The sequence below is a fragment of the Zosterops lateralis genome (assembly GCF_965231275.1).
Source record: "Zosterops lateralis genome assembly, chromosome: W".
Classification (NCBI taxonomy): domain Eukaryota; kingdom Metazoa; phylum Chordata; class Aves; order Passeriformes; family Zosteropidae; genus Zosterops; species Zosterops lateralis.
In genome coordinates, this window is record NC_139801.1 from 9,248,752 (window position 1) to 9,262,040 (window position 13,289).

At 39.4% G+C, this 13,289-nt stretch overlaps 1 protein-coding gene across 7 annotated transcripts in view; it reads right to left on the reverse strand.

Moving 5' to 3' along the window:
- LOC310922228 (polyadenylate-binding protein-interacting protein 1-like) overlaps positions 1-12,470 on the reverse strand; it is a 30,111-nt gene extending 17,641 nt beyond the window's left edge. For 5 of the 7 annotated variants that reach the window (XM_083882680.1, XM_083882679.1, XM_083882678.1 and 2 more), the window contains exons 1-3: positions 12,112-12,470; positions 9,266-9,435; positions 3,269-3,457 (exon numbers count right to left, since the gene is read on the reverse strand). In XM_083882680.1, coding sequence (XP_083738806.1) covers positions 3,269-3,457; positions 9,266-9,435; positions 12,112-12,334 — 582 coding nt within the window. In that variant the 5' untranslated portion in view covers positions 12,335-12,470. Of the gene's footprint in view, positions 1-3,268; positions 3,458-6,472; positions 6,843-9,265; positions 9,436-11,736; positions 12,089-12,111 lie in introns of those variants that run through there. The other 2 variants (XM_083882681.1, XM_083882682.1) reach the window with 2 other exon arrangements.
- Between the last annotated feature and the right edge of the window lie 819 nt (positions 12,471-13,289).

Consider the following 13,289-nt stretch of genomic DNA (forward strand, 5'->3'; position numbering starts at 1 on the left):
CATTAATAAAAAACAAAACAAAACAAAAAAACACCAAACTAACAAACCCAAGAGTGGACATTAAGACTTTTTTTAAGGATCAAACAGTGTGTTAAAATAAATATATCACCTTCATTCCATCTAAGAGCTATTTATCTCAGATTTTTATTTTTGGCAATAAGGAACGCTCAGGGAAAGAGTACAAAAACATGGTAAGTAAAGATAAATAATATCTCCTGTACATGCTCCATCAAACTGCAAAGTATCAAACTTCTGATTCAGATATTAAAACTGTATCATTACAGTTAATAGTTCTTGATAAGTCCTTTTTTCTAAAACAAGACCTGTTACTTTCAATATTTACACTTTTATAATCTAAAAACAGGTGGTGGCAACGAAATTCCACAACATAAGTTATACACTGTCTGAAAAATATTTTGCTTTGAAACTGATACTTGAAAATTCCAAGAGGTGGTAAAAGTAATTTGGAATCCATTAATGTTTACATTCAACCTCTCTTAGAACTTAAAGCAGAACATTCCCTTATTTTGGCAATTTATTACTGCTCATTTGTTTTGTGCTCTCTTCTAACAAGACTTGAATTTGATATTATTTCTCAGATATAGCTTCATTGAAAAGAGGCTCTGGTCTAAGTAATTTGATCAGCTCTGCCAAAAAAACCCCATGGATACTAAGAATTCATCAAACTTTTCCTTTGGCTTTATCATCTTTGAACACTCCTTTAACATCTAGCAGTGCTATAAATGTTTGCATGCTTCTGCTTCTAACATGTTTGAAAAAGCATCTTGCCATTGTCATGTCAATGCATTATAGCTACTTACCTTCTACAGGCAGAGGAAAATATACACTAAACATAACTGTAATATGTGCATTACGCTGCTGGAAAGAACTGAGATATCTTTGAAAGATACAACAAATTTAAGTAATTAAGAAAGCAAAATCAACTTTAGTTTCCAGTAAGAGGCATGTGAAATAGCTAACGAGCTTCTGGGGCTTTAGTTCAATCAGTTGCTTGGACTAGAAGAGGTGGGCCCCCTTTTTATAAGGCAAAATATGCCACTTAAATTACACTTCTCTTTCCTAAGGGAAAAAAAAAAAAAAAAAAAAAAAAAAAAAAAACACAAACCAAAAACAAACCCAAAACCAACTTCAACGTAAAAAACAAACAAACAAACAAACAAAAAACCCAACCCACAAACAAAAACCCCTAAAACCACCACAAAACACACAAAACAAACCAACAAAATCCCACCAAAACAAACCACCACACAGGTCATCTGTATTTTTTTAAACCATTATCTTCCCAATGAGTTGGTCTGTATTTGTGGTTACATCAAATACTGAAACAATGCCATTTGGGGTATTCTGACCTGGAATAGCACACAGAAACAAAAACAAACAAACAAATAAATAAATAAATAAATAAATCTCTTACTAACCAATCATTATAGTACAATGATGTCTTCCCTGAATTATTGTTGCTTTGCAATCCAAATTTATCTCCAACTCCAAAAAAGTCAAAATCTAAGCATGAAGAATAGCCTACCAATACATATCTTGAGAAATTTTACTTGCTATAACAGCAACAGTATGCCATACTAACTACACAATAGTCAAGACTCTTAAGCTATGAAGTCAGTGTTCAACTTTTGGAAAACAAGTTAACTGGCACTTCACTCTGTCAAGACATAAATGGATTAGGAAGAACAGGGGAAGTATATAATTAAGTCTTACAGACAGGCTAAGATACCTGATACCCAGATGAAGAGAAGATTGTACAGTATTTTGGTTTCTTTTATTTTAGCCTTTTTTCCTTCACAAATCTAGCATCTGTAGATCTGCTCAAACATCACTGATGCAGATGCTTATAAACACACTTCAGCATATTTAAATGAAGTTTTGAGATAAACCAGGACAAGTAAAAACAAATACTTGAGCAGAGACTCAAGATAGAAGAATAAGCATAGTTGACTGACACTCAAACACTGCAATGAAGCTGAAATCATGTGCTTTCGGATACTAGGACAGCAGTTTGCACTGAGCTAAGTTTTGTTTTTCAGAAAAATTATCTTTCAGACTGATAACACTCAATGCTTCTCAGTTAAGAAAGGCACATTCAACCCTAACATTGGACTTGTTTAAGTAGGGGGAGAGAAAGAGGCAACATTAAAATACTTATATTAACCAAGAGTCAATTTATTAAACATCTATGAAGTTTCTTCAAATAAAGTTATATGGAATATTTTCATCTTTTATCAACTTTTCTCCATGTGTCCAAATAAAGGATGAAAAAAATATGCTGCCAAACACAGCACAAGTAATCTTAATATCTAACTAAATTGTTCTGAATTAAATGTGTATCAATTCTGTATTACAGTAAGAAACTTAAGACTCTACAGTTCTTAAGACTACACAATGTGTCACAGTCATGCCGGTTCTACATACCCCAGATTATTTCACAGTAAAAAAATCTGCAAGTATCTGCACTTAGAAGGTGCATAAAGTTTACATGCTTCAATGTAGAATTTGAAAGCAACTCAGGATAATGGGAGATATCTAATGTCAAAAAGCAAGCATAAGTGTGACTTCATTTTCTGCAGCAAGCCCAGAAGACAGTAGCAGCAGCTCATTTGCTAAGCAACACAGCTTAAGCTGTTTTTTCCAATGGCTCCCCAATTAGTACAGAGTTCAGCTCAAGGTCTCTGTCCTCGTTTCCATGACCATCAATGGGACTAGATCTAGTTACCAGCAGACTAGCTTTCCTTTTTTTCTAATTATGATGTTCTGAAATAGTTATAATACCAAATGAAGAACAAAGCCTGTCAGTAAAAAGAGCATTTCCCAAAGTAGGTATATTTTTTTAAATACAAAAGAACAAAAAATATCTATTATGAAGAATATTTTGTAGGATAGAATAAAAATGTACAACTGACAGTCTCTGCTATGCAAATCCAGCAATTCAAATATAACTTCTTTAATGAACTACTGTAATTTCAACTCTAGTATGTGACCTGAGAGATTCAAATATGCAACAAAGGAAACAGAGTAAATTAGGGAAATTTATCAACCAGCCAAGTATATCTCACTTGAGCTATCATGACAGTTTATTGAAAAAAATCTTTCCCTATACATTTCAGTCTAAAAAGAAAAATTCAAACCATTAAAATACTATGTAGGCACAATGATATAACAAATAATACTAGCATGCATATTTTGCACACTAGGTAACAGAGGCATAACATCCATGTTAAGACAATACACAGGCTACCTGTTGATATATGAGTTCAACAAGTTCTTGCAAAGTTTCATCCACAGTGACCCAGCCATTCACTGTTTCGGCAAACTGTTCTATTTCAGTTTCAAAACAACCTGGTTGCTCGGCGAGGTGATTTAGAAAGTCTTGTACATATTCTGCCAAAGTCAGATAGCCATCATATTCATCTTCAAAGGAAGAATCCTATAGCAGTGAAAAAATATACCAGCTATTTAAAAAGAACCTTAAATAAAGTTGTTACATTTACTATCTTCAGAAGTAACCATATAGCCCTTAGTCTTGAGCAAATCCTGATGCTCTGCATACTTGATAGTGATCTTTATTACACATTTCACTTAAACATTTTTAGCAAATATAGACCTCTGCATCAAAAAACTCTAGTAGTCAAGAACTACGTAACATGTTTTAATAGAGATTAAAGTCTCCCAGCAAAACACATCAAAAGACAGATTAAAAAGAAATTAGTTTGCCAACTTGACTAAGATTAACTAATAAACTAACACATAAGTATACCTGCTAAGAATAAAATTACCAAACTGAGGCTCAACACCCTTTCCTGATGCACACATAAACTGTGCTATAGCTATATGAACTGAAGAAAAAATAATTAAAAGTTGGAAACAAAATACTTTGAGCTTACCTAGAGTGCAAAAGTGCTCCAAAATATGCAGGAGGGAAAGAAATTACAGAAATACAATACAGTGTAATGTTCCCATGTATAAAATACAGGCAGGAAATAATGCATACTTTTTCAATGTTTATGCTCCTGCTGATGGAACGGAAAGCTGCTCTACTGGGTTTGTGTGGCCAGGTTTTGGTAGCAGGGGGAACTGCAGAGGTAGCTTCTATGAGAGGCTGCTGGAAGCTTCCCCCATGTCTGGCAAAGCCAATGCCAGCCAGCTCCATGATGGACTTGCCACTGGCCAAGGCTAGGTCAATCAGAGATGGCAGTGATGCCTCGGGGATAACATAATTCAGAAGAAAAAAAAGTTATTGCGGGGATGTAATTGGGGCCAGAGGAGAGAGGAGTGAGAATATGTGAAACTCTGCAGACACCAAGGTCAGTGCAGAAGGAGGGGCAGGAGGTGCTCCAGGCACTGGAGCTGAGATTCCCCTGCAGCCCATGAAGAAGACCACGGTGAAGCAGCTGTGCCCCTGCAGCCCAGGGAGGGCCACAGGGATACAGAGATCCATCTGCAGCTTCTGAAAGAGCCCATGCCAGAGCAGGAGATGCCTGAGAGGAGGCTGTGACCCTGTGAGATGCCTGTGCTGGAGTAGAGTCCTGGTAGGGACCTATGGACCTCTAGAGAGAGGAGTCCACATTGGAACGAGTTTACTGGTAGGACTTGTGACCCCATGGGGTCCCACACTGGACCAGGCTGTGCCTGAAGGACTGACCCTGTTTAAGAGTGATCCACGGTGGAGCAGTTTGGGGAGAGCTGTTGCCTGTGGGGTGGACTCACATTGGAGAAGTTCATGGAGAACTGTCTCCCATGGGACTCCATGCTGGAGCAAGGGAAAGACTGACTCCTCTCCCAGTGCAGTGGCAGGAACAATGGGTGATGAACTGACCATAACCCCCATTCCAGTCTCCCTGTTCCAATGGGGGTGGAGAAGGTAGAGCTGGGAAAGGGAGGGAAGGTGTTTTTAAGGTCCTATTTTACTTCTCATTATCCTGCTCTGATTTTTGTTAGTAATAAATTAAATTCATATTTCTAATTCAAGCCTGTTTTGCTCATGGACAGTATTTGGTGAGTTATCTCCTGGTCCTTTCCTCAACTCATAAACATTTGTTATATTTTCTCTCCCCTGTCCAGCTGCAGAGGGGAGGGTGAGAGAGGCTTTGGTGGGTGCCTGGCATTCAATCAAGAGCAATCCACTAATTTTGTCCATTCAAAAATGAATGTACGTAACAGTCTCTAAAGTCAGTGCTGTCCTGGATAATTACAATGCTAGTATATGAGAGGAATAGCATAGGAAGCAACATACTTTGTGATGTAACTAGTAATAACACAGTACCAATAATTCCCCTTTTCATACTGTACAAAAGATTGTGAAAAGTATCTCATGAGATCTCAGAAGAGCAAGCAGGAACCTGAAGAGGGAACTGCTAGAGCTGACATAATTAGTGATTCAAGACATAAGGGTAACATACAAGATATCAGAATTCTCAACTGATCTACTATTTAATGTGAAAAAGATTTAAATATATCTACTGTAATGAAAAATCAAGCTAAAAACGATAACCACTTTTTCTTTACTTAGTGGACATAAATACACTGATAAGTTTCATAATTACATTCTCCCTCTCCCCACCATCTCTCCCTTAATGAGGGGATATCCTTTACTTTGTCTTCAAAATGCCTCATTCTCTTCTCTATTGCAAAGCAACATGGATCTGTGAAAGATAAAAGCTCTGGATATGAACTGTGGAGAAAGACAGATACACATTGCTGAAAATCAAGTATTGGCATTAATTTCACAACCTGTAAAGAATGTGTGGGGGAAAATTCAGATTTTCCAAAATTCTTTAAAGACCCATGTTGTAAGAGTATAGAACAAATGAGGGACACATCAATATAACAGAAGAAAAACTAGAAAGGTTTCATATGATGTTTAATTAAGTAGAATATTTGCCCAGTGAGTAATATTGAAAACAAAGTTAATGTGGCCCAGCAGAAATAGGAAAAAAAATACGGATTTAAGGAAATGGTGGCAAATCATTGTTACTCATAAGGATAAAGCCTTCAACAACCTGATCCAGGTTGATTTTGCTCTGAGTTGGGATCAGACCAGAGGAACTTCAGAGGTCCTTTCCAACCTAAATTATTCTATGATTCTAATGGTTTAGAGCTTATGAAGCCAAAGAATAAAAGCTAACAAGCCTCTAACTTGCTAAATATTCTATTTCTCTAAAGAAAATCAAATTTTACTAGACAATTTCAAATAGTTCAGTTAGAGTTTTGTACAACAAACTATTTTGGTCCATAGAACTATGACTATTGTGCAACAACTGCAGCTTAGTCACATACAGCACAACTAGCATTTCTTCAAACAACCTGTTTGAAAACTCTCCAGCCAAGTTGCAGGGGCTGCAGCTGCTGTAGCTAGTAAAAGAAGCTGCTCTTTCTGAAAGCCATCAGGTTGTTATGAAATTCTCATTTAGTAGAGAGGAAGGCATATTCCTCTCATCCTCACCTGATAAAAATTCAGTCCTGGAGGAAATGTCCTTGTTCTGCAAGGGACTCCAATCCCATTTGGTATACTGGTGTCCTCGTATTCATACTCCTCTTCCCATTTTGTAATTGAAAGGCTAACCACAGAGGCTAAACTCAGCACCACATTCATCTACCTCTACTAATTATGCAACTTCAAAGGTAGTCTAGGTTTTAGTAATTATGCCAGGGAACAGAACAAATGGGAGAGAAAAAATTAATATTTCAAACTTTATTATATGTTGTATATTGCTAAATTAGGGGCACTCAATACTTAAAACCTAATTAGATTTAGTTCAGTAACTTCTAGACATAAACCCCTCATGTTTCTCACTGGCAGATTTTAAACTTTAACAATGGACACAGAACCACGTACTTTATCAACTAAGTTTTGGGTTTTCATCTTCGGATTATACCTACTCAGCAAGTATACAATAGTTAATGCAAAATTAGGTATAAAGACTGTTACAGGTACAAACCTCATATGACATGAATAGGTGATTTAATTGGCACCTTAATGTTTGACTAAAAGTATAAACCCCACTAATGAGGCTGCTTAGCCTCCTTTTGGAAATTAGTTGAAGAAAAAAAATAGGAGGTGGAGGGGAAATTCCACCTAAGATAATACAAATATCACTCCTAAAACTATTAATTGAGATCATTATGCCCTTCTGATAGAGTAAAAGTCATATTATTCTCATATATCCATGTCAGAGAACAAGTCAGACATTTCCTACTGGCAATCCAAACCTCAATCTAGTCACCAGTTCTACTGCAGATATCCACAACTTCCAATGGGATGGACAGCTGTATGCAAACAGAATCTCACAGAGATCTTTCCTCCCCAAAGTCCTGGTAAAGTTTTTTTCTGAAAAAATCTAGTGTGCCTTGGATGCTGTAGCTCCAAAGTATCTTCACAGGTAGCTGATAATTTTGAGTATCAGAACTAACTGGAGATTAAATAATCTAACAATCAAATGTTATATGGACACATAGTAATTACAGTAATGTACAATCAAACAAGGAATCAACAAACACATTTCTAAAACAATAAATGTTTAATAAATAGCAAAAAAACCCCATGAATTTTCAGATCTAAAAAATTCAGGGAACATTATAAATGAAAGCCAAGTATTACTTGTAAGAAAAACTGAATTTTCTCAAAACTACTTTGTTTCAAATTTTAAAACCCACGGTGAAAAACCTGTGTAATAGTAGTGTGCTAAATTCCTTATTTTTATTGCAGGTGGACCCAGTTTACAAAATTAATTCAGCTATTAAAGTAAAAAAAACAAAAAAAAACCAAACAAAACAAAAAAAACCCCCAAAAAAACCAAAAACAAAACCAAAAAACTCCAGAAACAACAACGAAAACTAACAAACAAAAAAATCCCCAAACTTGGTAATAGTGAAGGACTAACAAGTCTGAAACATCACTATTCTATCCCTAGTATACTCTGATTAGATTAGGGTTCCTACAACATACTTCCAAATAAATGTTCTAGGTTTTGCTACCATCTTGAGTTATTTTTGTTAACAGATGAGTTACTTGTATTCATAACATATTCGTCCAACATGCCTGTGTGTTTTTGCAAAACAGCTGAAAAGCAACATTGCTGGACTCAAAACTTTGTAATCATACATATGCACACTCATGCCATCCCAAATGGCATTTTTTCTTTATTCATAGAAACCATGTAACATGTACAAGGGCAAAGTAGTATTTTTTCCTACTAGATAATCCATTCACAGAAGCATGTTTGTACTGGCATTTTTCAATGGTTGTATATGATTATGGGCTTTTATTATTCAGGATGGTAATTTTATTCAGTAAGCTGGCAAAGCTGGTAACATCCAGATAGCATTGATTTTACTGGTGAGGAAAAATACCCTTCAAAATTCCAAACCACCATGTTTAGCATTCAAATCAAGTATTTTTCCCTAAGTTATTCAAAATATATTTGTTTCAGTAGAATTGTTTATTATCATTTGATTGTATTTGTAAAAGCAATAGTTTTCACCTACTTATACCAGTACCAGTTATCTGCCTGCATAACAAAAAGATATGCTAAGAATTCACATAGGTCTTCCCTAGAGTAGAATTACTATAGCAACAATATGGAAGACATTGAGAGTAGAAAAGAAGAAGTATCAACTTTTATTATGTGGTGAATGTAAAATATGGATCAGAGATTACCCTTAGCCTGGCTGAAAATATATTTCATTTTAGGTATGCTGCTAGGAATGAGCCCAAACCTACTTTTTTGCCCTCTAGTGATACAATATTCCTGAAGGAATTAAAAGACACATGATGGTACATAAAGTTAGGCAGTCATGGCAAATCATACCCATGGCACAGTAAATTCAGGAAAGGTAAAGGCTATACTTAACTTGAACTTTAGCTTTTCTTTCTCCCATACTTGCTTCAAAACCCCATGCAATCTGAACAAAAATGCAGCTAAGTTTTTAATGAAAATGCAGTGCAGATGTAACTATAACAGAGGTAGTTGTGAAAAAGACAGCTTACACTGTTGGGTGTAATCAATAAGGAATGTAGTTATCTGGAGCAAACTTCAGGCAAAATACTAAAGGCTATCACAGTATAACATTCACTTATCACAACATTCTGACTGTGTCTCTGGAGGTTATCATCCAAATTTTTGAAATCTTTACAGCAAATGCAGCATTCAAGTTATCTGATACACAAGAGCACAAGAAACATTGTTAAACTGAACATAAGTAAATTGGCATATACAAAGAGAAGACTAACACTCACTGCAAAGTTATGGTTATATCCTGATGGATAAAACTCAGGTGCTTTAACAGACAATTTTGATGTTACCACAGGAGCCACAGCCACCTGAGATTCAGCCATTTCTGGTCCAGAATCAGGAACTGAAACTTTTTCTAGTGATCCAGATGGAATTCTTGCCTGTTGCAGGTGTTCTGAAAAGTTTTTGATAAATGGTTTTTGTTAATGGTTTTTCTTAGAAACCACTAAAATAGTATGTATTCACACAGAGTACACAAAAACGAATGCATCACTTTTTGGACTTTAAATATACTTATACTATAAATATACTTTCCTCCAAGCTCAGGAGGGATACATCCCAATAAAGAGGAAGTCAGGCAAAATTGCCAGAAGACACCTGCGTGGATGAACAAGGAGCTCCTGGACAAACTCAAACACAAAAAGTAAGCCTACAGAGGGTAGAAGGGACAGGTAGCCTGAGAGGAAGACAGATTGCCTGAGCAGCCAGGGATCAGGTTAGGAGAGCAAAAGCCCTGAGAGAATTAAAATTGGCCAGGGACATCAAGGGCAACAAGAAAAGCTTCTATAGGTATGTCCTACCTGACAAATTTGGTGGCCTTCTACGATGGGGTTACGGCAGTGGTGAATGAAGGAAGAGCAGCTAGTATCATCTACCTGGACTTGTGCAAAGCATTTGACACTGTCCCACACAAAATCCTTGTCTCTAAACTGCAAAGATCGATTTGACAGATGGACCACTCGGTGGATAAAGAACTGGCTGGATGGTCACACTTGGAGTTGTGGTCAATGGCTCAATGTCTAAGTAGGGACTGGTGACAAGTGACCTTCCCCAGGGGTCAGTACTGGGACCAGTGCTGTTTAACATCTTTGTTAGTGACATGGACAGTGGGAGCAAGGGCACCCTCAGCAAGTTCATTGATGACAGAGCTGTGTGGTGCAGTCAACACGCTGGAGGGAAGGGATGCCATTCAGAGGGACCTGGAGAGGCTTGAGAGATGGACTTGTGGGAACCTCATGAAGGTCAATAAGGCCAGGTGCAAGGTCCTGCACCTGGGTTGGGGCAATCTCAAGCACAAGTACAGGCTGGACAGAGAATGGGTCGAGATCAGCCCTGGGGAGTAAGACTTGGGGGTGTTAGTTGACAAGAAGCTCAACATGAGCTGGTAATGTGCACTTGCAGCCCAGAAAGCCAATGCTGTCCTGGGCTATATCAAAAGAGGCATGACCAGCAGAGTGAGGGAGGTGATTCTGCCCCTCTATGCTGCTTTTGAGAGACCACACCTGGAGTACAGGTGTGGTCCAGTTCTGGGAGTCCAGTTCTGGGGCCTACAACACAACAAAGATGTGGACCTGCTGGAGCAAGTCCAGAGGAGGGCCATGAAGATGATCAGAGGGCAGAAGCATCTCTGCTATGGAGATGGGTTGAAAGAGTTGGGATTGTTCACTCTGGAGAATAGAAGGCTCTGGGGAGACCCTATGGTGGCCTTTTAGTACCTGGTGGGGGCCTACAAAAAAGCCAGAGGGGGAGTGTTTACAAGGTCATGTAGTGATAGGATAAGGGGGAATGACTTCAAACTGAAAGAGTAGGTTTAGAATGGATATTAGGAAGAAATTATTCCCTGTGGGGGTGGTGAGGCCCTGGCACAGGCTGCCCAGAAAAGCTGTGGCTGCCCCATTCCCAGAAGTGTTCAAGGCCAGGTTGGATGGAGCTTGGAGCAACCTGGTCTAGTGGAAAGTGTCCTGGCTCATGGCAGAAGGGTGGAACTAAATGGTCTTTAAGGTCCCTTCCAACCCAAACCATTGTATCATCCTATACTGCAAATATATATATTTAATATGGATAAAGCTTTTACTTGAGCAAACTCTAGGCACCTTTCTACACGACAGAAAGTGAACACAATCAATGTTCATGTGAAGGTGACCAAAAAAAGGGTGAAAGAGAGCCCTCTCTTTCCCCATGAAAACATGTTTTCTAAGAGCTAACCTGAGAAATGAGTAAATTTTCTTATGATATTCTTGCTGCTTTGGGGTTTTTCTCATAGATTTTATATGTAAAAGCAAGACTAAAGGTCAATAAATGGAAGAAATCATTATTTTTTAACATAATCCTTAGACACTAAACTATCTTTTTTGTACACAATTAAAAAAAATAATCCAATGAAACAGTGTTTTTTAAAACACATTTTCCAAATCCATGTTTATAGATTAGCTCCTAAAATTACTAAAAACATAATCTGGATCTACCTGAAAAAGGTAACCAACAAATAATGCTTTGTTACTGTTGGGATGGCTTTATTTCTTTTGTCAAACCTTTAGCCCAGAGTTAGAGAATTCTTCTGTAAAGAGAAGAATGAGAACATCTGCAGCCAGATGAACAAATGGCTAAAACACATACCTACAGATGTGTGGGCATAGAAAGGGAGGGAGGGACAGACAGAGAAACGTTGCAAGCAGGCTACAACGCTACATCATACCTTTACTTGGGCACAGGTCCATAGCCCAGAAACATGACTGCTCATCTAAGGAAAAGTGCAGTTGCCAGGCCCCCTACGCAGCTCATCTCCATGCGGTGTCCTCTAAGGCCCTAGGTGCGTGGGGTGGGAGAAAGTACGCGTTCCCCGTGGCTAGGCCGAAGGGAGGTGTGTGGGGGAAGCCCCAGGGCTTTACTCTCAGTGGGACGGCGACAGGAATGGGGGTGAGGAGTGCCGAAGCAGCAAGCGAAGCAGGAGCAGGGCACTGTGCACAAAAAAGGGGAGCACAGCGGACTTTAGGGGCCCACTCCTCGATACCTTCGGCACCGGGGGCCTCTGGAAGGGCGGGGAAGGGGGTCACTGCACGGCGGCCAGTACCTGCGTTTCCGCTATTCAGCGGCGCTGTTTTCGGAGGTCGCAACGGTTCCTGCTGCAGAAAGAGGCCGCCCCTTTTATGCTGCTTTTCGGCCGAGACTGAACTGTGGAAACCACTACCCCCAAGACAGGCCCCACCACAGCTCTCCGACGCGTCCGCGCCGCTAAGAGTAGCGCGACCCCGGCCCTGGCCAGCACTTGGAGCTCGGTCGAAACTATCCGACATACTCGGGTCGGGGTGGCTCAGGCTCTCATGGGAAGGAGCCAGCGACTCAACCTCGCTTCGCCGCGGCCCGAGCACTTCACTTTCAGTTTCACCCCCACACACACTGCCACGATGGTCGCGACCCAGGCTGGCTCACAGCGCCCCCTCGCGACCTCTCAACACCCGTCGCCATAGCAACCTCGATGGCACTGAGGCCTTGCACCACCCGCCGCCGGAAGGGGGAGGAGCACGGCCCGTCAGGGGCCATTGTCACCAGCAGGTTTGGGTCAGGCGTGGTATTTGTGAGAGTTGTCTCCATCAGCTCGGCTGCTAGGGGTTTAAGGCTCTCACCTGGATGTCGGGCTGCGTAGCCAACCTCACCTGTTCAGAATTGATGAGTCAGCACGGGCGTGACTTCCAACAGCAAACAAGTTTGGGGTTTGTTTGTCAGCAGCTGGTTCTGAGGCCTTGGGATGTATTTGAGTCATACCTCCCTCAAAAATCACAAAAGATTGGAAATGGCATTTTCAAAAAGACAATATTCTCTTGTAATTGTTTCCTATAGGAACTAATAGCATACTGTGACCGTAACAAGACCAAGATTACAGCTACACATGCTAGGAAACCTGTAGCTACAGGTGTCTGCTTTTAAAAATATCATACCACACTGTGCATATGCAGTTTTTCACAAGAAAGGGCTTTGTGTGGAAAAGTTGTAGGCAAGATTGTAAATTTAAGCCAACAAAGTTAACACACCAACTTTTATATATGTCGGAGTGTCTGGTTCCTCTTTTGGGAAGCAACTTGTTAAGTAAATTAGAGGCTCAGATTGTATTTAAAGATGGAGAAGTACAATTATTCGTACCCAAGACTAAAGCCATTGAAGCAAGGACTTTTATGTTGCAGGGAACACTAGAACCAGATAATTCTGGAGGAAAACCATAAGCAGTAGAAAATGCAGTAACACCCTTTTTTT